This window comes from Mesoplodon densirostris, chromosome 15 (assembly GCF_025265405.1).
Source record: "Mesoplodon densirostris isolate mMesDen1 chromosome 15, mMesDen1 primary haplotype, whole genome shotgun sequence".
In the NCBI taxonomy this organism is placed as follows: domain Eukaryota; kingdom Metazoa; phylum Chordata; class Mammalia; order Artiodactyla; family Ziphiidae; genus Mesoplodon; species Mesoplodon densirostris.
In genome coordinates, this window is record NC_082675.1 from 61,850,372 (window position 1) to 61,876,400 (window position 26,029).

Genomic DNA, 26,029 nt, shown 5'->3' on the forward strand with positions numbered 1-26,029 from the left:
ATGCCACAAGGCACGCCCCCCCCAAAAAAAGAACTAAATTGCATGCATCTTTCTTCTGCTTAAGAGAAAGGAAAGAGGATGTAAGAGGTAAGTTTTCCAGGGAGGGTGGGATAGGTCCTAACTTTGTGGAGCAGGGGACATAAGGAATAATAACCAAAAATCCTGTATCTTTATTTCCATTCAAAGTGGATATGGTCATTTCTCAGTCCCAAACCACTAACGTGAGGGAAGAGTGCATATGCTAAGATGCCATGAACACCCTTGTGATTTATTTTCTGTTGCAGCATCTCAGAACTGGGAAGAACTAGATATTTGGGTCTTACTTCTGCTGTCTGCCTGGTAAACCTCGTGAAAACGCAGTAGCTAAGAGTCCCTGCCAGCTGGACTTCCAGGGCCTGGAGAGTTGGAGACCTGAGTCCTGTATGCTAACACATGTCTGTGGCCCTGTTCTTGCAGAGGTCACTCCCATGCCCATACATCACCCTAGCCTGTCTGTCCCTCCTCCCCAGCTCCATCCCAACCAGTGCTTGAATCAGAGGCCCTAAGCCATATTGACAAGTCCTGAAAAGTAGATTGTTGTTACCAATTAAATAAAATTGTGTCTGAAAGGAACGGTTAGTTAAGGGTCATTCATAGGGACACACATTTTATGTTCCTGCCTGTGACTCATTTGACTAACAGTCTGTCACTCATCTTTTTTCCTGTGTCACGTCTCCTCAACAAATTATCTCCAGTGTGCCTCCACCAGAGGCATCACGTTAAAGAAGAAAGAGGACAAGCTTTGGGATAATATACTGTTGGATTTAAATCCCAAATATGTGTTCTACCTGTGTGACCTAAAAAAGGTTTTTTAACCTCCATAAGTCTCAATTTTCCCATCCATAAAGGGGAGATACTTTCTATTTCATGAGGGAGTTCTGAAGATTAAAAAATAAAAATTCTATAAAGCAGCAACCACTGTGCTGGGCACCCAGGCGATCCTCGATGTATCATGATTCCCTCCCTCCTTCCTTAGTGCATGCCACAGCTGGCAGAGAACAGACCCAAAGGGAGCTGTGCTGGGGTTGGTAAACCCCTTTTCCATGTCTTCTCCCCACTGCCGACCTGAAGTGGCTCCCCGCCATGCCTCCTGTCCATTTTCAAGGCTCAGTTCAAACTCCGTCTTATTTCAGCAACCCTACCCTGACCTGTCTTGCCTTATGTTGTGCACAATTTGACACTAACACCCTACTACACTCTGCTTACACTGACACGTGCGCGTCTTACCCTTGGACCAAATTGTATGTTCCTGAAGGCAGAGATGCTGTATAATTATGTTCAGCCCCCAGCTTCTCGTCAGGTACCCTCATGGCTTGTTGCTTGGCTGTGTCTGCAGTCAGGGGCTGAGCTGGCTCTCTCTCAGGATGGTGTCACCTTTCCAGGCAAATGCCACTTGGGGAATCCTGCCTACAGGCCTGGGTGTGGGGAGAGAGGTACATTCTCTACCTCCTTCCTGCTCCATCCCAGAGTTTACACACCTTGTGTGTCATTTTTGGCAAAGTCATTGAGAGAAGCTAGGGAGCCCAGGTGAGCTTTTCTGAGGGCTGGAGGCACTACAGCCCAGCGTGACTTCCTCTCTTTCTTGAACCAAACAAAATATTGTTACAGCAAATATGAACTCTTTCCTAGTTTTCACAAACGCTCTCCAGGCCTAACAAAGCTAGCAGTCACACACCTTGAATCAAAATAAGCATCTGCCTTTTTTTCTCTTTATCCCACTTTCCCAGCATTTTTGAGCAACAATAAAGAACATGATTATTTTATTAATTTATGATTCCATTGAGTGCTTTCTGGAGAGCATGCAAAAATATTAAAACTTTAACTTGACCCTTTAATATTGATTAAACACAGAGATACAGAAAATACATAACCTGACTCTCCTCATCTCACATTGTGCATAATAGTGGGAGGCATAAGCTATGAATACCTCAATAACATATAAAATCAAAGGCAATGTACGATAAAGGGAAACTGAGTCATGTGCAGCTGCAGAGAGGAAAGGGTCATTTTCACTGGTCTGAGTTTAAAAAAAGAAGAGGAAGAAGAAGAAGCAACAGTCCTCCCAGAGGAGATGGGCCTTTAACTGTCTCTTTTACTTGTCGTATCACAGAATAATTTGATAGTAGGAAAGAAGTCAGGGACCTTCTCCCTAAGGAAGTGTATGGACTCACACATAATTTGTACTTACAACCTCAGGGAGTCTGTGGACTTGATGGAGTCCATCCATAGTTCATGATCCCTAACTTAAGACTGAAGAATTAGTGGCACCTAGAAAGAAGGTAGGAGAGGGCAGCAGAGATATGAGTAGACACAAGGTGAGAAGGCCATTCAGTCCAGGCTCCTATCCCAGAAGCACCGCATTTGCCTTTTGTGATTCTGCTGCTTTAGCTCCAGATCTGGGCTCTGGTGAGTCCATTGCCGATCAGTTGTTCTGGGGACACTGTATGCAAACTGTGAGAAGTATCACTAAGGAAGACTCCTTTGTTCTTTTCTAGCTCCTCACAGCCAGTGACCTTGCAGCCAGCGACCTCAAAGGATTTCAGCCACAGGTAAGTTCCACTGATCTTTTTATGAATTGTGAGCAAACAAAGTTGGCACCAGGGCACAAACCCTCCACCTTGGATTTCCAGCTTCTCTGACTTAAGGAACCAACCTTGACAATGACTTGGTAGTTTGTCCTCTCCCTCTGGCTCCTCCCATCTCATCATGAGCAAAACAACCTCTTTCTGCGTCTTTAATATTTTATAGTACGCAAGAATGTAGACCAAGCTGCTTGGAAAGCATGGTGGTGGGTGATTCAGCTCAGGAAAGCTTTAAACCAAGGAGGTAGAGGGTGAGGTTCTCTCCTGCATTTCTCCTCATTGGGACAGGATACCCACATTTGTGGAATCTTTGTGAGCAAATGCCTTGTAGCCATGGTCTGGCAGCCAGGTTAATCTCAGACTTCTGCAGAGGCAGATGGTTGAGTTTTGCTGATCTTGGTTAGGAAACGAGCCATTATTATCTCTGGCCAGAATGCTTTTTTGGAGGTCACTATGAACAAACCACAAGAGGCACAAGAAAGGGCTCTCTGGGGACCTCCCTGGCAGTGGTGAAGATGGAAAGTCACCTTCCCTGTCTTTGGAAGGGAGTTACTGTCTCCACACAAATGCATAACCACCAACACACACACAACAAATGCACGACAGACACACAACGTCCTTGTGTTCCCCATGGATCCTAGTGTAGATAGAGTGTGTATGCAAAGATAGGTAAATCCAAGAGCAAGAGCTGAGATGCTCCATCCCTTCCTCTGTCCCCCTTTCAATAGGAAACTTCCTGTCACTCCCCAACTCAGTGCTGCCCAAGGCCCCACCTGCTGCACCTCTGCAGGGACTCCCAAGGGCAGAGCAGGTAATTTCTAATAACAATAATTCCATATACTTGGGGATATTTTCTTCTTTAAATATGTTTTACATCCAAGAACTCACTGTACCCTCACTACAGTTCTCCCATGTGTGGTGCTGAGACCCCAAGTCCTGGGGAGAATAGGCCCCAGACCACTCAGAGAGCTAAGAACCAGAATGGGAGTGAAGCAAGAGGCTTGAGGGAGAGAATGAACAAAATAAAGGGCCCCGTTGGTGAGAGTCAAAGATAAATCCACATACAGTTTGGGGTTTTTTTTTTTTTTTTTTTTTTTAGCGGTACGCGGGCCTCTCACTGTTGTGGCCTCTCCCATTGCGGAGCACAGGCTCTGGACACATAGGCTCAGCGGCCAGGGCTCACGGGCCCAGCCGCTCCGTGGCATGTGGGATCTTCCCAGACCGGGGCACGAACCCGTGTCCCCTGCATCAGCAGGCGGACTCTCAACCACTGCGCCACCAGGGAAGCCCTGGGATGTTTTGATCACAGCTTGTTGATCCTTCTGTCAGGATGCAATGAGGTTTTAAAAATAGATAGTAAGGAACCTTTTGACAATACTGAAAAATGACAATTTATTCAAGTACTTACTCATATAATTCACACAAACTTTCAGGTGAGCTCAGGGAATATAAAACAAAAGAAAATCAGCATTTACCCATATCCCACCCACCTTCACACATGTTCTCACAGCACAGTGGGATAAATATTTATCTCAGCTAAATATTTATTTTTATCTGGAAATTTATAAAAACAAAGGGAAAAAAGACTCTGTGTGATGTTGTTTTGTGGCTTGAAAAGGTTACACAGTGGAGACTGATTTTATGGAAAGGGTGTGCATGTGTGTGTGTGTGTGTGTGTGTGTGTGGTTTTGACATTGTTTCTGACTTGATCATCTTCTCTCCATGTTTGTTGAGCCACATTTCTAAAGATACTAGATATAAAATAAACTATTAAGTTAGGTATATTGGGGGTCTGTCCACAACATTTGAGGCCATGATCCTAGAAAGGCAGCTTCCCTGCCCTCCCCACAGATAACCCCGCAAGTGGTTGGTACAGATGGCTCACTCCCCTGCTTCCGTCTGACCTTTCCACATTATTCCGTTTGTGTGTCATCCCCCCAAGGCTGGAATATAAATGCATATTTTTCACTCCTCAGTATGTGTGTTCCCGAGGCCAGGAAGCCCTGGAACCTTGTGGCTAGAGTGTAGTACCCAGATCAAAAAGTCAGTTCTGCAGTGTTGTTCCTGAATCAAAAAGGCCCGGATGTGTCAACACCTAGTCAACACCACCCTCTCGGGTGCTTTTCCAAAGAGACACAGAGCACTGCCCACGTGCTTGGGGCTACCTCCTTCTGGCCCCGCTGCACCGCATCGTTGGCTTCTGTTGTCATTTTCCCTTCTCTCTTTGGGTTTCAGGTGAAACTGAGCCCCAGGCATCCTGATGTCCACAATCATTCATGGTCGTGTTCCCTTCCAGGCACTGTCAGTGACTTTCAGGAGGGAACTTGCTGAGGGCCCCTCCCTGGGCTCACTGTCAGTGGGCCTGTCAGCTTTCACACAGTCCACATTCACCACTTGCGTAGAAAAGTTTTTGTCTTTTTTTTTTTGTTCCCTTGAAGCCCGTCCTGCTGCAGCCTCTTAAGAAAAATATCATGATTTCCTCCCTAATCTTTGCTGCCCCTCCACTTAGAAAGTGTGGAGAGGGGTGATTGTATGAGGCTGGCCTCTCCTTGTCTCTCTTTTCCTTTCTGCATCCAGATAGAGAAGAGGAGGGTAAGGAAGTGACTGTCAGCCTTTCTCCCTGTGATTATTGGTTTCTAAAGACACCATGTTCATTCCTGGAAATAAACACATTACTTTGAAGGTAGAGCCCAATGCTGAGATTCTACTGCCGGTACATTAGCGGTGGGAGTTCTCCCAGGCCAGCGAGCTTGGCCTCTGAGCCACACGGGGAGAACTGTCTGACTGGAGGCTACTAGTCTCAGCAGGTTTAAAAAGCACAAATGAAAATGCTCCTGAAATTCACACCTAAGTCACCCACACTCTTCTCTTCCATTTGGTTCCCCCTACCCCGCAAACACATCATTCATTTTCCAACGCGTTGCTCTTCCTGCCTTTAAAGGAATGAACACACTTGAGTCCCCTCTTTTCTCGCCTTAGGATGATTAGAAATGAGGACCCTCATCTCCCTTTCCCAGACCATCTCTCTCCATCCCCAAAAGGAATAAAAAGAGGCATCTCATTCCCTTAGTAGAAGCCCCACAATCGTATGATTTCTTCTTCATTTTATTTTTACTCTTATTTTTTTCCCCCTCAGTTTAAGAGCTATAAGTGTTCACTAGAGATTTTGGAATGTGTGAAGGTGGTCAAAATGTACAAACTTCTAGTTATAAAATAAATAAGTCCTGGGGGTGTAATGTACAGCATGGTGACTATAGTTAATAGTAGTGTACTGTATATTTGAAAGTTATTAAAAGAGTAGGTCTTGAAAGTTCTCATCACAAGAAAAAAATTTGTAATTCTGTGTGGTGATGGATGTTAACTATAAAAATTAACTAAAAAGAAGAAATTTGGAAAATATTAAAAAATAAGAAAAAAAATCTCTTTGCACCCCAGAAATATTTATAATGACATTTTGGGGTATAGTCTTACAATAGTTATTGTACATAGACATACACATCTATGGGATTTTTAAAAAAATTGATAATCATATTTTATATGCTTTTTTAACCTTCTTTTTTGTTTGTTTGCATGCTTTTCATGTCACTGGAAAATCTTCTAGCAACTGGCTATTTTTGTCCACTTGCTAGTACCATCATTTATTTACCACGCCCCTCTTGCTAGACATTCCATTCCTTTTGCAGGCTGAGCTCTCCAGGAGGAATCCAAGGCAAGTGCTAGATTCTCTGCTCTCATCTAAGATACAAATAGCATCCACGGCTTCTTGGCATTTAGTTCCTCTTTATCTCTCAGTTCCTACAGGCATGTGAAGGTTGCTTAAATTTTGTAGTAAAGTGTCCATGTGTGCCCATGGGTATGTAAGCATCTGCTTACAAGGGCCCATGTTGGGGATGCTGGGAAGAAATAACCGTAGTGTGGGGCCCAATCTCAGATGCAAGTTTCACCTGTCCAGCTGCAGTGCTAGGAAAGCAACCCTGAGAAGACCCATCCCCCACAGAGGAGAGCACCCACAAAAGGACTTGGTCCTCACCTGCTTCATAAATGCCTCACTGTCTCAGAGGAGAGAGGATACTTCTTTCAGGAAAAATTGAGTTTTACTTCAAGTATGCCTCATGACAGGATTTTGGGAGGCAAGTGTAATAGCTGTTCTATAAAGGGTCACCATTTTAAAGGAATTTCTAAAATGTCCGTTGCTATTATGGCCAAGGGGACATTTGCAGTGAAGGGTAAGAAGAGTCACTCAGAACACAGAAAAACATTTTTCAGTGTGGAGAAAACAGGGCTTTCAGTCACTGAGCTGCCATTTCATTCAAAGACGCCCATGGAGACCTTTATGTGGGGCTCCCTGCTGCACAGACTCTTCCCTAGAATTCTGACAATTCTGGAATGTTCTGACACTACTATTAGCTTTGTGAACCTGGGGAAGTTACCTAGTGGCTTTAATCCTCATTTTCCTTATCAAGCAAAAAACTGTGCAGCTTATCCCACAGATTGTTGTGAGGCTCAAATTGTTGTGAGACAATATTGTGAAAGCAACCTAGCATGATGCCTGCCACACACAGTGAATTCAACTTTTTCTTTTGATAGAAAAGTACAAGTTAAATTATTTAAGAATTGAGAAGAAGGAGAAATTATATCTGTATAGAACAAGCAGGGAAGTCTTATAGGGAGAGAGGTCATTCATTGTACATGTGCCAGGATAGGTGAGAAGGAAGTGAGGCGGTGAACTTACTCCAGGGCAGGGGAAGCCTGGATGAAGACCAAACCAAGGGTGGAGATGCTTGGGTATGGTCTGGAGACTTGGAATGCTCTAATTACTCTGGTTCAGAGGGAGTGTGGTGAAGATATAGCTGCAAATTAGGTTGGGACCAAGTTGCAGGAGGTCTCCAAAGTCCAGAAAAATAGTTGAGCTTTTTTTTTTTTTAATGAACTATTATTGAAGTTTTCAAACTTATACAAAAGTAGACATGGTAGTTTAATAAACCTCTATATATTATCCAACTTTTATTATTTATTAGTCAACTTTAATATATTGTTACAAAAGCCTTGATTTGGAGCATTTGCTGATTCCTGTGGTGTAAATATCCCCATGGTGAACAACTTTAAGCTGCCAATGGTTTAACAACCTGTTTGCAAAGTCTTTGACAGCCAGCTTTCCAGAGTTGGTGTGATCGGTTCCCCGCATACCACTGGGCCAGCTTCAGTAATCATTACCATTTGCCAATCTAACTTCATCTATACTCCCAGATACATATATAGTTTTTAATTTTAAATTTGGGGAGACTATTTTTTAAAAATCCCAGTCATCATGTTATTTCACTCATAAATAATTCAGTAAGCTTTTCTAACAAATAAGGGCTTAAAAAATACAATCACAATGCCATTATCACACCTATAAAAATAACAATAATTCCATAATATTTTCTAATGCCCAGTCCATGTTCAGATTTCTCTGATTATCTTAACATGGCATTTTACAGTTGATATGTTTGAATAAGGATCCAGATTTTAGATTGTAACATCCATCTGAGGACAGTGTAGCCATTAAAGGTTTGAGGATGGGGAAGAGTCGCAACTGTGATGCAAGAAGGTTATACCATAGTTAGTAGGTGTGATGAAAAGAAGAGGGGATCCAGTAATAAGCCTGTGCCATTGGTCCATGTGAGACGTAGTAGGGAATGAAACTGGGCTGGGGTCAATGTGGACATGTTCCTGAGGGGATGAATGCCAGATAAAGTACAGGGGCAGAATCAGTGGACCTGGTAGCTGCTAGGCTGATTGGAGAAATAAGGGGACCATAAACATAAAGGAAGTACAGGTTGAGAAGGTACTGTGTTCATTCCAGGATTAAGTGTGATTATCACCCAGTGTTCAAAGGAGGGGGACTTGGTCATCCCTGAAAGAACCCTTACTCCATTTTCCTCAGGCCCCACAATCAGTTCTACTCATAGACCATCAGGGGATTAAACCATCTGCAAAATATCCTGGGCTCCACGCGTCCTAACCCAGAAATTTTTAATGCAGGCATGAAATCCCTGAGTTCCCAGGTTGCTTGTTCTTGCAGGGTGGATAGTGTCCTTCAGAACAGAATCCCCATCGTCTGACTCTGCTCCCATGCACACCCGCTGCCTACAGGCTCAGAGTCAACAGTCGTAAAGATGGAAAAGGAAGCTCGGGATTTTCCAGAGCACCCAGCCCCTGTTGGACTCAGCAGGAGTTGGTGTTACTACATGTCCACACGGCCTTTGATTGAGTGTACATATGCCAAAGACTTACTAAAAGTGAACTGAATGCCGGAAAGTGTTCTTTGAACTTTACATTTATTCATCATTTAATCCTTACAAACCTCTGTGAAATCAGTAATAATATTATTTTCATTTTAAAAGTAATCACAGAGAAGTTAAGGTCACAAAGCCCGTTAAGTGGCAGAATTAGGATTTGAACCCAGGCAGTCTGGCTCCAACACCTGTGTTCTTTACCTCTTATGCTATGACACCTTGAGTTAAAGTTTATCACCATTGTTAAGATAATTCAAACCCAAACCGACCACTGATAAGACCAGGGCAAGCAGCCTCATCTTCACTTTTGTGTATTATATTGAGTTTTCTTGATCTCAGCCTGTTCAAGGAAAAGCAATTCATCTATCTCAGAGTAAGAGAGGGAATTTTTGTGGAGCATTTTGAATCCTTCCATCCTGGCAAAGCATTTCTGTTGTTCTCATCCCCTTCCTTCCCCAGTTCCCAAATGGAGAGGTGTGGTAGTTGTTGTCCCTTCTACAGAGGAAACCCAGTTGAGGCAGAGGTAGGTGGTGTAGTCTCCCATCTAAGACACACAACAGTGAGAAAACAGGTTGGCTTGTTTTGAACTCGCCATATAGTATCTACTTTGCCATTTTGGGAAGAACCACCCTAAAAGCAAAACAGTGTATAAGGAAGTCCCACTATCAGTGCTTACTTACTCCTTTCATTTCAGAATTGAAAGAACAAGACAGAACACCTAGAGTAGTGGTTCTCAACCTTGACTGCAGTTGGGATTATCAAGGGAGCTTATGAAAACTACAGGAGCCCAGGCCCAACCCCATTGAATTAGTCTGCGTGGAGTCCAGAAGCTCCAGGTGTTTTCAGAAGCTCCCCAGAATCTAAATCAGCCTCCTCATTTTCTAGATAAAGACTGAGGCACAGAGGTAGTCTTGAAGAGGAGAGAAAATAACAGACCCCACATTCAAATGGCTTCTACCCTGTGTCGGGAACGTGCCATGTGCTTCACTTGCCCCTGGTGACTAAACCCACAGCAACCTTCTATCAGACAGCTTACGCTTCCCATTTCACTGAGGAAGAAAACGGGATCCAGGCAGAGGATGTATGGCTAAGCAGGGATTCTATAAAGCCTACACCTGTGCCCACCGCCTGCTATTTCCACTCAACAGTTGAGATTTGTCCAGTATTTTAACCTAGCTAGTGATGGTGTTGGTTTTATGACCTCCTCTGCTTGCTACCTAGACATTCTGGACTCTAAGACACATACAAAAAGGCCCAGCTTTCCAACACTGCCCCAAGAGAGAATGTGTATGGTTGGCTGGTGCACCACATCCCCTGACTTAAGGAGCAAGGTTGATCCCACGCGTCCTCCTTGCTTAGGGTCCTGCTTAGTAAACTCACACCTTTTTCTCAAGGCCTTTCTTCAGGCTTGCCCTCTGCCTCTTGCCATGCATCTTTGCTCTTTGATTCAGTATGATTCGGAGCATGGACTGCAGACTAGTGCTGGCCTGTCAAGTGTGTGTTACTGGTCCACAATGAGATGCATCTAAAAACAGAGTGTTCAGAAACTTTTATGGGAACTTGATATTTCCATGATATCCGAGCATGTGATCATTTTCCTACTAATTTATCTTTGTAGTATTTTACCAAAGTAACTATACAGAAATATGGGTTGGGAAAAAGAAAAACATGTCGTCATTCCCCAAAAATTGCAGATGCAGTTTCCTGGTTTTATCAAAAGGGTAGGATCTCGACTCTTGTTTTTTTTTTTTTTGCCTTCTTCTATGAGCTCATATGACTATATTTGTATTGTGAATAAGGTTCCCCCTCAAAAAAATGGCTCCACCCATAAAGGTGTTTTTCTGGCTACTTGTGGGATACCTACATAAAACATGGATCTTTCCCCATAATTCTTAAGGCAACCTACTTTGTTTTGCTTACCTAACATGGACATCTGTGACAATAGTAGAGTACTTTAAACAAAAACATTTGTTCACATGCATACATATACTTTGCACTAAAACCCAAACTGACATTATTACTTTTGTTACATGAGATCAGCCTCTTTGTACTACAGGTATATCTTTTTTGCACTGCCTGCCTTGACAGTGTTTATAGCAGATTTTTTTTTTTAAAAACCGGTATTGGCATTTAGTCCTGAAGAGAGAAGTTCTCCAGGTGTTTCCAGACTGTCTGGCATTTCAGTGGAATATTCTGAAGTCTTAGTAAGTTCTAAATCTCTTTAGACTTTAATGAATATTTTGTTTCTCCCAAGATGTTCTGACCACCTGAGGGCCGCATGCAGGTGAGTCCAAATTAAAACAGACCTAATGTGCAGAAATTCACCGCAGGAAAATTGCTGGTTGGCAGGTGGGTGTTGGGAGAAGGGCTTCCTCATATGCAGAAAGATTTTTCTCCTTTATCAAAGGAATCAATGTAAGTTATCCCTGCCAGCATATTCAAATATGATTTAGCCTCAAAATCTGATTTAAACTCAATTTTTCAGAATAGAAGTATAAACAAAGTGAGGCCAACCAGTGATGATTAACTTTGAATGTCATTCTCTTCTCTTTCAAAGACAGTTTTCACCTGAGACAAAAACAAAAACAAACCAAAATGCTTAGCAGCAAGGTTGTAGAGTTACATGATCTCTATGATCCCTTGAGACTCAAAATGTTTAATTACACTTTGACTTCTTCCACTGACTTCATGTTTCTAGTTTTCTATTCTTGTTTTTCTCTTCCATCCTTCTGGTAAAGTGGCTTCAATTTGAGCTTCTTAAAAATTATCCTGTAATTCTGCTCACTTGAGGCTTGGGGTCATTGATGTTTTGTGATATATATCAAGTATCTGTGTTTATTAGTGGATTGAGTTACAGATTTCCCTGTCTAAATTTTAATGTGATGCATCACTTTGTTCTATACATTTTTAGGGCTAGGAATGACTCACATGCAGAAAATACAAATTCACAGACCACCTTTAGGACTTGAAAGGAGGTATTTTCTTCAAAATCCCTTTAGCAGGATAGTTCTAAACCTGCCTAATGAAGAGAAAGGCCCACCTCTCCAACAAATAAGCACACTCACTTTTTAAGTTCTTTCCAACCCTACTGTCTGCCTCACATTTCATTGGCCTCCTACCTGTCTACCCAACCCCTTTCTGACCATCTTGTACCAGACCAAAGGGGTCGATTGAGAGGCATCAGGAGACCCCCGCAGGAGAGGGGCCCCTCGTAGTGGAACAGCTTGCAGACCTCAAGCAGCATCTTCCAGCCATCTGTCTACTTGTGTTTGGAGCCTGCATCAAGTCTGCAGACAGCCTCCACCACAGCATTCTGATATGTCCCTCATAATGACCGTCCCCTCCCCCTTCTCCAGTTCTGCACATGATCTTCTTTCTGCATCACTCGCTTCTTAAAAATGTGTATCACAGCCTCTGACAGAACCATGTTGCCAACATGTGTCCCAAGCCAATGATTCATGAGACAGAAAAACTTTACGTGATGTTGTTGTAATCTTTATTACTATAAATAGTAAAAATTGTTGCTTATTTAGGAATACAACATGAATCTCTCTCACCCTTCTGTATCCAGTAACTAGCATAGAGAACATTTCCCATTACTTTATCATTTAGTAGTTGAAATCACAGGTCTGCCTTCTATTAGCTGTGTGGCCCCCATTTAGTATTTAATGTGTATGTGGCTCAGATACTGTTTTAGTGAAAGAAGGATACCTGTTCCATGGGATTTTGAGGAGGACTGAATAGATAGGCCCAAAAGACAGTATCTGGTATCTGCTTGGCACTCCGTAGAGCACACACTCCGTATGTGTTCTAGTTCTTATTATTCTTGTAAGTTACATACTGAAATTGAATCTGGACCACTAAAGCAGACTTCAGAACACAAATTGCAGCTTCCCAAGACAGTATAACTAGAATTTGGGATTACCAATGAAGAAGAAAACATAAAAAACAAACAAAAAATCTAGATCTTGCCTGATGTTTTCACTAGTTTATTTATGACACTTGCCAATCAAAGTGAGCAATGGTAGACAGCCCGGCCCTGTGAGAATGACCCTACAAGAGGAAGGAGGAAGACAGGATGAATGGGATGGATAAGGGACAGACAGAAACTGTTTGGTGGGGACATGAGAACACCCAGAAAGAAGTGCCTTCATTGCTCGCTTCTTTCCCTGACCACCTGTGGCACTTTCCCATGGAGGAGGACTAGCTAGAAAGTGTTCAAAATCAGCGGTCCCCAACCTTTTTGGCACCAGGGACCGGTTTCGTGGAAGACAATTTTTCCATTGACCGGAGAGGGCAGGATGGTTTGGGGATGATTGAAGCGCATTACATTTATTGTGCACTTTATTTCTATTATTAGTACATTGTAATATATAATGAAATAATTATGCAACTCACCATAGTGCAGAATCAGTGGGATCCCTGAGCTTGTTTTCACTTGGCACTCACTGATAAGGTTTTGATATGAGTCTGCAAGCCATTGATTTATTATGGTCCCTGTGCAGTCAAACCTCTCTGCTAATGATAAACTGTATTTGCAGCCGCTCCCCAGCTCTAGCTAGCATCATTGCCTCAGCCCCACCTCAGATAGTCAGGCGTTAGATTCTCATAGGGCGTGCACAACCTAGATCCCTCACACGCGAAGTTCACAGTAGGGTTCACGCTCCTATAAGAATCTAATGCAGCCGCTGATCTGACAGGAGGCGGAGCTCAGGCGGTAATGCGAGCAGTGGGGAGTAAATACAGCTGAAGCTTTGCTCACTTGCCTGCTGCTCACCTCCTGCTCTGCGGCCTGGTTCCTAACAGGCCAGCGGTACCAGGGTTGGGGACCTCTGTTCAAAATGACTTTAAACAAATGCCTCAAGAGCTTTTTCAACCACCAGAGCATTGCCTCATCTGAACCAACTCCCTTGGGTCTAGTGATCCTCGGCATAATTCTGGACATCTACTTCAGCTCCAACCCTGTAAAAGAATCACAGGCGCAATGATTTATTGCCCAGAAAAATCAGTGAGGAATTGTACCAAAGTGCATTTGGATGGGTGCTGTTCAGGGAGACTGTGTTAGGGCTTGGGGACTTTGGGGGGGATTTTATATGATGACTTTCATATCCGTAAATTTAGTTGTTTCTATATTAAAGATGAGATAAGAGCTGATTCAAGGAGCATATGGGTTCTGGAGTCCGTGGGCTGTCAGATGGAGGTGGCACCTGCAGAAGGGAGCTGTCTTGGCTGCAGGACTCTTGTCTCCAGTAAGCAGTCCATCGTCAACATACTGACAGGGCAAGTAGCTTGCTGATGGGAATGAGAGGTCTGTACCCAGATGCGAGCCTTGTTTGTACTGTGAGAAAACACAGCTGGCTAAATTTGGCTTTCTTACTCTTCATCTGGTTAGGAACAGAAATGCCAAAGTGGAGAATGGGGGGATGAGATGAGCATTGTGTAAAAATGTAAAGAATCTGTGTACAAAAAGTAGATGCTCAACGAATATTTGTAGAACCCATTCTAGGGATGCATGCATATCAGAAGTAAAAATAGATCCCCCAAACAAAAATGCATGTATCCAAATTCTGATATTTCTTTAATGCCTCTGGCCTTGTGGTTATGATAAAGATACCTTCTATTACTTGTCTTATTTTTGGAGCTAATGAATTTTGTGAGCCTGTTTTTAGGACAGCCAAATCTTTGGAGCTTTGCGTGTCTCTCACCATTATTTAATGGTATAGCAGGAACATCCAAGTACCTCTGGAATTGGGACTAGAAATACACAGCTTTGAATTAAATCAGTTTGACTCACCCACCTCCGACCTATTGCATTATTGACATCTTGTGAAAGGTGACTAAGGCATGGGGTCATGAGAGAAGTGGGAAGCGTGCTGAAAAAAGAACTGTCTGTGAAATCTCAGCCTGCAGGCATCTGGAGAGACAGCGCGTTTCATTCTTGATAAACTCCAGCAGAAAAGAGCAATCAGCTAAACGAGAGCTGGACAAATTAAATGGCTGAGTATTATTTCAAAAGGGAGCTCGGGCAGCATCAGAAATTCCCCATCAGCTGTAATAACGCCAATTACTTTGCTAACTGCAGATTCCATCATGATGTGTTTCGTGCAATCAGGCGTAGGACTCTTACAGGGGCCTGATGGGTTTTGTTTACTCTGAATGTGCATTTGTAGAGAATCTTTTGCGCCCAAAGGCTTAGAGCTCTGAGCGTCTTCTTCTCGGTCCAGACTCATCCACAGCTGAGGGAGATTATCTCTGAGATGGAGGCGGGAGCAGGCTGGGCAGGCTGGACACAGTGCCCCTCTCACTGGAGAATGCCTGGGATTTAAATACAAAGAGAACAGCTGGGTGTGGTAGTTCTTAGTGAATGTGGCAATCTCTAGAAAACCTCTCTGTCGGTTATCCAACTAGTAAATAAATACGTATTTCTGATTATGAGCGAAGCTTCTTGGCACATCGGAGCATTGGACAGATCACCTTAAACAGTAATAGCAAACAGAAGCTCTGGGAGGAAAGACGGCGCCAAGGGTTCATTAAGCCTTAAATACTGACAAATGGGGGTGCAGGGCTTTCATTGTCTCCCTTTGAGAATCATTTGGCTGGATGTCAAACAGCTCATTTCAAAAATGGGAAGACATTGCAAGAGAGGAAGATATCCCTCCTCCTCCCAACATTTTAGCAGGGGAAATAAAATTTGGAGAGTCTACAGGAACATTCATTTTCTGTTTACATTTGGCTCCGTAGAAATTAATGGGTTTGTGGCTCCAGCTACTTTGAGGAGTGAGTTGTGATTCTCCATTTACACACCCAATTGAGGAAGGCGCTAATCATGGGCGTTTACCGAGCGCTTCGGCCTGATTGACAGCTGGAGCGGAAGCTATATCTGTGGCTGCTGGGGTGCAGAGGAAGAGCTAAAGGCTGGTTTGATTCCACTTGTGCTCAGCTGTCATCTGAGACCAGAGCCTGGAGGAGAATGGGAAGCTATTCTCTTCCCTCTGCTTTGTGACAAGCAACCTGTGTGTCATTTTATTTTTTTAACCTGCCTCTTCCTCCTTCATGCCTATGATAAAGGCCCCTTTGCCTAGGGAAGAAAGGATTCTCCTGAATTCAAAGGCAGCTGCCAGTGCCTCTGAGTGAGTGGCTCATCTGCTGTCCAAGCCCTCCCTCTCCCAGCTGCTGCCCAGGGCTCCCAGCCCACAAGACCAGCATCGGGACAGGTCCTACTGTAGATGGGAAGGCAGCCGTAAGATCAGGTGGGAACAGAGGACAGGTCCATAGGATACCAGTTAGTGTGGCAGGGCTCATGCCTCCAAGATCATTCATTCCAGGAGTGTGTGTATGCACGCACACACACGTGAGCATGTACATGTGTTTGTTTCCCCTAAAAGAGGTACTTCAACCAGTGTATTTGGTTTGACACCAGCCTTTCTGCAGGTGGCAGCTGTTCAGATAACGTTCTTGGCTCTCTGATAAGAGGCAGAACTTGTCTCCTACAAATCCCCGGTGACAGAAACAGCCCTTCGAAATCACGAGATAATGTATGAAGCATTAAATGGAGGTGAGGGCATCAAATCATGCCACGTGTACTCAGCATCAGCAACTCCACAACCAATGGCAGAGACAGCTGCCATGTCCGGCCTCCTCATCAGCATGACTTGGAAAGTATTCAGGGATCTCCTTGTTTGTGGGGCAAGTCATTTGTTCACATGTGAACTCAGAGGACAGTTCTGGCTTGGTGACATAGCCTCCACTGTGAGCAGTGTGTTCCAAGATGCATTCATCAAAATCAGTCTCAGTGGGGTGTGGTCCTGTGTCTGAGCCCTTGAGACAGGGCCAGCCTCAGATGCACTAACATAGCTCAGCTGTGAAAATAAACTCGCTTGCAGCAAATACTCTTCTCCCATCTTCCTCTGTAATACCCTTTTTAAAAAACATATGCCGTAAGCAATCCAACGTTTTAAGAAACTGGGCCCTTGTACCAATCTTAGTGATTCCACTTTCCTCAAATATATGTCAGTCTAGATCCACTAGTTAGGACATCTGCCGACATATTAATACATCTCTACTAGGTGCAGGACACCTACCAAAAGGCCAGAGAAACCTTTTAAAAAGACATTTCATTCCTTGCACTTGTGTAATGAATAGGGTCATGCTCTAAGCCCATATACAGGATATGAAACAATAAAATCAGCTTATATTTATGTAGCGGTTTTATATACCTTCTTATACCTGGTGAGCACCAGAAACATGTGAAATAGGTAACTCCATTTTACAGAAGAAAAAGTAGAGACTGAGGCAGATTAAATGATTTGCTCAAAGTCCTCAGCTGTTTAGTGATGAAGTGATAAAAGGGATTCACCAAGACTCTAAAACCCCATTCCCCCTTTGTTCTTTGTCGTCTTGTCCACAGATGTAAGATAACAGGGTAGGTGGTATTGTGTACTGGTGACATTTCTGTATATTTCTGCTTTACCTATAGAAGAGATTTAGAATTTCTGCTAAACTAAATGTTCCCCAAAGGAAAGCTAGAACCAATGCGAATTAGTTGAGGGAGACAGATTTCCAGTTTGTTTGTTTATTTATTTATTTATTTATTTATTTATTTATTTTTAATTTTTAAATTTTTTTATTTTTTGCTTTATTACAAATTTAATCAGTTATACATATACATATGTTCCCATATCCCCTCCCTTTTGCGTCTCCCTCCCACCCTCCCTATCCCACCCCTCCAGGCGGTCACAAAGCACCGAGCTGATCTCCCTGTGCTATGCGGCTGCTTCCCGCTAGCTATCTACCTTACGTTTGGTAGTGTATATATGTCCATGCCGCTCTTTCACTTTGTCACAGCTTACCCTTCCCCCTCCCCATATCCTCAAGTCCATTCTCTAGTAGGTCTGTGTCTTTATTCCTGTCTTACCCCTATGTTCTTCATGACATTTTTTTTTCTTAAATTCCATATATATGTGTCAGCATACAGTATTTGTCTTTCTCTTTCTGACTTACTTCACTCTGTATGACAGACTCTAGGTCCATCCACCTCATTACAAATAGCTCAATTTCATTTCTTTTTATGGCTGAGTAATATTCCATTGTATATATGTGCCACATCTTCTTTACCCATTCATCCGATGATGGACACTTAGGTTGTTTCCATCTCCGGGCTATTGTGAAGAGGGCTGCTATGAACATTTTGGTACATGTCTCTTTTTGAATTATGGTTTTCTCAGGGTATATGCCCAGTAGTGGGATTGCTGGGTCATATGGTAGTTCTATTTGTAGTTTTTTAAGGAACCTCCATACCGTTCTCCATAGTGGCTGTACCAATTCACATTCCCACCAGCAGTGCAAGAGTGTTCCCTTTTCTCCACACCCTCTCCAGCATTTATTGTTTCTAGACTTTCCCAGCAACAGAAGGCACTTACCCCTATGTGCCTAGTTAGCACCCAATCTCTGGATACTTATGAGCAGAAGGAAAGGCAGTACAGCAGAGGGGTTTTGTCAGGTACAGGTACAGGTACAAGACCTGAGACTGAACATTTGCTAGCTTTGTGACTTTGTTCAGGTTAGATAACCTCTCTGGGTCTTGGTTTTCTCATGCATACAATGGAGAGAGCAATACTCACCTCACCTGGTGTAAGATTGATTAAGTACGTATGTAAGGGACTGAACACTTTGCCTGGAACAAAGCACTTTCTCAATAAATGTTTGGCATTTCTCTAAGCCATTGCATCCCATGTGTCTCCTCTTTCCCGGCTGTCCTGTCCAAGCAAACGCTCTCTGTACCAGGTGAGGAAAGCCGGCCCAGCAGTCCTTCCAATGGCAGCATTGGGACCCAGATGCTGTGGTCCCCACTCACAGGTCTGGGTCCAGCATCTTATCAAACTCATTTTAGATTTAGAAACCAGATGAAGGTCATTGGAACTGGAATCCCCAGCAACTCTGAGTAATTCACAAGTATGTCGTTTGGGAAATAGTTTTTATGTTTGCCAAAAGATGATACATGGAAAATGTGTCACTGAAGACACTCCTGTTCAAATAAAACTTCTTTCAGTCCATTATGCTAGACCCTGCTGGCATCTTGAAGAGGCCTTTCCAAAAATAAGTGCCCTGGGTAATCCGAGTCTCTGAGTATGTCATGAGCTCAGTGCCTAGGTGTGTGTCTCAACTTCTTTATGGCCTCAGATGACAGATGAGCACAAGTGGGGTCAAATCAGCCTTAGCTCTTTGTCTGCACCCCCAGCTGTTTCAGATACAGGTTCCACTCCAGCTGTCGGTCAGGCCATGTGTCTCAGTTTCTTTATGTACAAATGGAGGGCTGTGCTTGAATGATGCCTAAAAAGACTTCCAGCTCTAGTATTTTATCCTTTTCCATTCCATCCCTTTCCTGTAGACATCAGACTTCTAGAGGCTGTAAGGAATATAAATGAAGGTTTTTAAAGAACAGGCATAGCTCTTCCATAGCTCACTGCTAAGGCCACTGACTACTTAAATCTTTATTTACTCTGTCCAAGATGTTCCTCAACCTACTTGGATCAAAGCCTTCCCATTTCATTTTTTGACACTTGCATATTTTTCCTAGTTGGATACTATACTTTCATATTCATATGTAGAAGTAGTTTTAATTTAAAATAAAAAGAGTGCTTGGAATCTGTAGCCCTTGGTTCTACCCAGATGCCTTCTGCAGGAAGCACCCTGTCACCTTTCAGGTGTATCCAATTCCTCTTAAAAACTTTAGCACCCATCAGAAATATGGAGAAAACCCCATCTTTGGGAGTTTCATTAGCTTGGTAACCACTTCACCTTTTGAAAGATTACTGGACTGTACATTTTATTATTAATAATAATTAAAAGGAAGCCAACTATCCTATTTGATGCCACACATAAATGACAGCTTTCTAAAGCCCTCCCAAAAGCTTCCAATTGAGCTCTTCCAAAGTGACCTTCTAATTCCTGGTGAAGGATCTTCTCATGCTGAACTTAGCAGAGGTCCTGGCTTGCAGTGGGCCATCAGGAATACTTGCTGAATGAATGAATGAATTGGTGAATGAGTGAGTAGTATTACTATCTGGTATTTGGGAAGAACTTGGAGCTTGGGGTCACATGGAATTGGGTCTGAATTTTGATCTTCCTTTTAGTAGGTGCATGATCTTGAGAAAATTCCTTAACTTTTTTTCCTTTGTCAAGTGGGGACATGAACTCCTTTTAAGTGTTACTAGAAGGATTAGAAACGATCGATGTAAGTGCCTGATACATGGGAGGTGCCTGTTAAAAGAAGGCTTTTTTAACTCTCCTGCTTCATGCAGTGCTGGTGCCCAGTGGGCCTTTAGGAAGTGTTTGATGACTGAAGAGAGCCTAGCACCATTCATCAGAGGCCGCAAGTCAACCACACACAGAAATGACACCTCCTTCATCTACGGAGCTGCTGTTCTCAGCTGGGGAAGTACCCAGTCCCCTGGTTGGCACATAGGTCTGGCCAACCAGTTGTGTACAGCTCTCTCTAGCTATTCTGAGCATGAACAAAATTACCTGGGGATTCTCTTCTTGACAGGACTAGAGACTTCTGCTCTTAGGGAAGAAAAAGCAGTTCTGATAATGAGATGACAGAGCAGAGGGCTTTTCCCTATTCTCAACTAGGACTCAGGTGGTGGAGAAGCAGACCAGAGTGTGCAAAGGCCAAGACCAAGGACTGTGGCAGGTCTTCAGGATGAGAGAGGAGCAAGGACCAGCTAGGATCAGTTATTCTAGGGTGAGCATCCAAACTGGGTAAAATTCTTGGGCCACTGACCACAGAAGGCATAGGCAGAAAATACAATGAGCCAGTGGCCAACTACGTCCACGATGCCCATGGCTTATCCAAGCAGGGGCAGGACAGGAGGATGTCAAAGGTCTTAGCAGATGTGATCAAACAAAGGTCACATGAAGGAGAGGCAGCAGGACATCTGATCACAGATACCAGGAAACCAGGCCCCCAAATGCAAGGGCTCAGTTGTGGGAAGGTAGAGTACTGAGGTGCGAGACAATAGAGCCAAACGAGAACCCATTTGGACCAACAAACAAATCATTTTCCGGGCTCAACAGGAACTTACACATTAGAGGAGCATTCAGGCTCCGTGCCTGATGAAAGGCAACCCAAACCCCTTCCTTGGTGGAGTCGTTCAGAGTGCTGGTCCTACTCTGTGCCAGGGAAGATGATCCATTTCTACACCAAGCTCCCAGTGAGGCAAGTTATGTAGGCTGAGCCTGCAGCCACGCTCTTCAGGTGGTGAGAAGTAGAGCTAAGGAAACTCAAACCAAGGGTTTCATCCCCTTGTGAGCCAGTTGGCTCTGCCTGTGTGAAGATGAAGTCTTAGCAGCTCATCAGATGTCACAAATAGTTCACTTTTAGAGCACACTCAGGGGTTGTGTTCAGGTCAGTGCTTGGAGGAGCCCTTTTACAGGATCCCAAGAAATGGAATTTTGAAGCTGATACTGTTCTCTCTATTCTTTAGCAAGATTTATCTTCCCTGAAACCTGATGAATTGCATTGGCTCCAAAAGCAATAGGCTTCCCGTTGGTGCAAAATATGTTATATAGCAGATAAAGGAGCTTTGTGCTTTTATTAAAACGGTGACAATCAGCCTGTTCATTTCCTCAGACTTACCTTGTCTACTCAAGGCCTAATGCCCCTCTATTATGTTTATCCCTTGTGGGGACTTACATGAGCAGTGACTGTCATTGACATGGCCAGTGAAGATTAATAACATTGATGCCACTGAGAGCTTACCCAGGGGTTTGGAGCATAGCAACTGAAGGATAGTAAATTGGAGGTAGAAGAAAAAGGCCCCAAAAAAGAGGGTCTTGAAATAGTTGACAACCAATCCTTCCTGGGAGTCAAGTCAGCTGACTGCTTTAGTTTCAAGACCTCCTTGAAGATGTAGAGATGGCCTCATCTCTGTCCCCAGTGGTACCCACCCATTCTCTCCCAAAGATGTAAGTAACACCCCTGATCACTCACCAGCAAGCGGAAGTTTCTCTCTCACATACTTTTTTTCTCTTCCTGCTTTATTGAGATATAATTGACATTTAGCACTGTGTAAATTTAAGGTGTACAGCATAATGATCTGACTTACATACATCATGAAATGATGACCACAGTAAGTTTGGTGAACATCCGTCATCTCATATAGATACAAAATTAAAGAAATAGAAAAAAATATTTTTTCTTGTGATGAGAACTCTTAGGATTTACTCAGTTAACAACTTTTAGATGTAACATAGAGCAGTGTTCATTATCTTTATCATGTGGTACATTACATCCCTAGTACTATTTATCTTATAACTGGAAGTTTGTACCTTTTGACCACCTTCATCCAATTCCCCGTCCCACCCCCCACCTTTGATAACCACAAATCTGATCTCTTTTTCTATATGTTTGTTTGTTTGCTTGTTTGTTTTTGAAGTATTAATATAATTGACCTACAACACTATGTTAATTCCTGTTACACAACATAGTAATTTAATCTCTTATACTTTTTTATTCTAGAAGAATAACAGCAAACTGATTTCATTTGCCTTTGCTTGAAAGTTGAATACCTTCCCTAATCAACTTTTTTCTCCTGCTTATTGTAAAGCCACACCCCTCCCACCTTTTTTCCCTTCAGCATTTCAAAACAGAGGTAAACAATTTTGCTGATGCTTTTAGGATTTCTCTGATTCTTTGATTAATTTCCAGGGACAACAATAGGCCTCTGTGGCTTTAAGAATGTTCTGTTTTCTTGCCAAACTAGGAGGGGAAGAATCAAAAGAGGAAGTTAACTTTGTACTAAGATGTTCATTCTTCCTCTAAAAGTTTAAGAGCTATCATCAGAGCCTTATTTATTGTCCCTACTCAAGCCTGTCCTAAGAACCAATAAACAGTTAAAAACAACGTGATCGGTTAGCTTTAGACTATTTTGATTCCCTGTGGGGCTCAGTTTTGCCCCAGCCAGATGGTGAGTGTACACCAGAGTCATAAGAAATACCATTTCTAGATGTTCAAGTCACCATCCACCAAGCATCGCTAAGGGGGTGGCAACAGTGTCTCCAGACATGAATATACTGACTCTCCACTTAAAAGAGCTAAAATGAGAGTCTCACTTGTTACATTCTGCTGTGAGGGTCTTAGCAGATAGCTAAATTAAGCTGTTGCGATGGGGCCTATTGATAGGCAATTAACCCAGGATAGATTTCATATCCTTATGCCTATATACACATAGAAGGGACAGATAAAAGTCATGGTAAATTTAGATGTTGATAATTCATTGCCATCTATGTGGAGAAGCCCCATTCCACAGCTTTGACAAATAACTGACCGTTGGAAATTCTTATGAAACTCTAATTTCTCTGAAAATATTTTCCCTTTTCATTGGATAGTTTAATTTTCCCCAACATTTAATGGAGGATTTGTTTTTTGTGTTCTTATTCCAGTAGTGGTAAATTGTTATGTGTAAAAAGCACGATGAGAACACCTGTGTAAAACTTAGAGGGGCTATTAATTCTATATGTTACTAGGTCTTCTGCTTTCTGGGTTTTTCTCCATCTAAGAGGTCATTCTGTTTCTCTCTACCTGGTGAGGAAACTTTATCAAGATGGGGAAGTCACTTCCACAGGAATTTTGTTAAAGGGCAAAGGTGGAACATTCTGAGATGTTTGTGTAGGTCCTGTTAAAATTATATATTATCGAGTTATTATTAGAACAAATATGCCCATTTTTCTTTAATTCTTTGATTTAGGGGATCCCCCAAAGTAGCCTAAGCCTGCAGCTGGCAGAAGAAATGGGAAGGGATGACCTATAGACTATAACTTATCCACCTTATCTTACATTTGTTAGTGCTTTGTTGCTTAAAAAGTAATTTCCAAATGACTGTTGTGTTTAATTTTCACATCAAACCTGTGGCCTAGTCAGGGCAATTACTTTTATCCAAATTGTAACTCTAAGGAACTAAGAATCAAGAGATTTAAATGATTTGCCTGAGCTCCCAGTGTTAGTAAGTGGCCACACTGGCTTGGAATTTACATGGGTCTTCTGATTCCAAGTCTAGGATTCTTGGCAAACACAAAGTGCTAAAACGTTTGACAAGAAGAAGCACATCAATACAAATGAAATAAAACAAAAACACTGTAAACACTCATATATTTGATCATCTATGTTTAATCTACATTTTATCACACATATTGTCAGCAAATTTAATTAAGTACCTGCTGTTTGTAAGGCATTCAAGGAAACTGGTTTGCGAAACAGACCTTCAGTTGAATGGAGTCTTGATTTATTATTTTTCTTTCCTTAGACTTAGTTCTCAGGTAGAAACGTTCAATTCCATTGTATTTTCTTTACAGATGTGAACAGAATCTTACATTATGGGGAATACCCAGGGGCCTGCCAGGTCACAAGGTGTACAGAAGCAGAGCAGAACGAGTTATCTTGAAGATGGAGCAATTTTTTTTTTTTTTTTTTTTTGGCTGTACGCGGGCCTCTCACTGTTGTGGCCTCTCCCGTTGCGGAGCACAGGCTCCGACGCGCAGGCTCAGCGGCCATGGCTCACGGGCCCAGCCACTCCATGGCACGTGGGATCTTCCCTTACTGGGGTACGAACCCGTGTCCCCTGCATCGTCAGGCGGACTCTCAACCACTGCGCCACCAGGGAAGCCCCCATGACGCACTTTTTATATTCCAGTATAATCCTGGGTCTCCTGGAGGAGAGATAGACATTAATACTGGGACCAGAGACAGACACTAACCAAGTGAGCACACATATAGTTTTAATTGCACTACTTCTTGCCATGTACATCCTCATCCTTTTTCCTCTTAATCCTTTCCTCCCTACCTGTCTTCCTCTTCCCCATCCAGACACCTGTGAGCATAAGCAAGAGTGGGACAGTTTGGGCTTCATTATAGCCCAGCCTTGGCTTAAGTGGAAGTCAGATAGTAATGAGGCTCTGCTCTAGCCACGGTTTCTAAAATCATCATGAGTGGGTTTATTCCACTGAAGGAGCCAGGGTTGCTATAACTGTACAGTTAATGCAGGCTGCAGGTGCCCTCTTCCTGAGAAAAATTATGTGTTTGAGGCCTCAGTGATCCCAGTTGGCTGTAAATATTTATCAGGTTTCCTAGACCATTGCTTAGGCTTCCATTTTCCCTTTCCCTATTTATCTGACCGATTCCGAGTCCTACTTCAGAAATGCCAGGACTTCTTGGTTCTGTATAATGGAGGCATATTTTTCTTCTTTAGGTTACATGTCTTTTCACAGAGATTTTTGTCTTAGATGTCTTGAGATGGAAACTGTAAAAGACATTATTTTTGAACATTTGAACATTACTTTTCATTTTCTCAAAGGCGTTTACACATGATTGACAGACATATTAATCAAACCCACCTACGAGATGAGAAACCCAGACTCAGAGCTGAGGGAAGGAGGTGGAGCCCTGGGTGCTCTAGTGTGAGAAGAAAGCGTAGAAATTAAGCTCAAGTGTCTCATACAATGAATCCTGAATAATCCTTTTACATTCAAACATTTTGACAGTTTTTAGGCATGAGAGGGAGTGAGGAGTTTACAAGGAGCCCAAATTATCTCCGAATTGTTTGTTTGCTATTAAAGGGATAAAAGAAAACATAACAAACTCCTGGCTTTTCACTGTAGACAAGAAGTTGTGTTGCACAAAGATGTAGCTGTTTTGTCAGGGAGTTACATGGCTGTCCAAATGTTGCTTGAATCAGGAACTTTAGGACTAGTCATGTGTAGGAATTAAGGATGGGAAGCAGAATGCCTTCTGGAGGACTTACAAGGCTTTCTAGGTGGTGCAGACAGGTGCAGCCAGCACTAAAATAATGACACTGCATATGTGCATGGCTTTAGGCCTTTTAAAGCCCACTCATATGTGTCATTATGTAGAATTTTAGCTCTAAAGAGGCTCTATCTGACTTGATCTTGCTACTAATTCAATAATTCAGTTAAGCATACTACTAGGCCATCTCATCTCTGCTTGAATGTTTCCTGTGATGGAGAGCTTCTCTTGGACCAGGCAACTTATTTTGTGGCTAGACAGCTTTTACCGTTTGGAAATTAGAGTTCAAATCTATTTTACTGAAACTTCTATCTACTGGTTTTATCGTAACC

The 26,029-nt window shown here is 42.8% G+C and overlaps 1 protein-coding gene across 2 annotated transcripts in view; it reads left to right on the forward strand.

Moving 5' to 3' along the window:
* SETBP1 (SET binding protein 1) overlaps positions 1-26,029 on the forward strand; it is a 378,710-nt gene that overhangs the window by 185,469 nt on the left and 167,212 nt on the right. For both annotated transcript variants that reach the window (XM_060118586.1, XM_060118588.1), the window contains exon 3: positions 2,535-2,588. In XM_060118586.1, the coding sequence (XP_059974569.1) occupies positions 2,535-2,588 (54 nt within the window). The remainder of the gene's footprint in view (positions 1-2,534; positions 2,589-26,029) is intronic.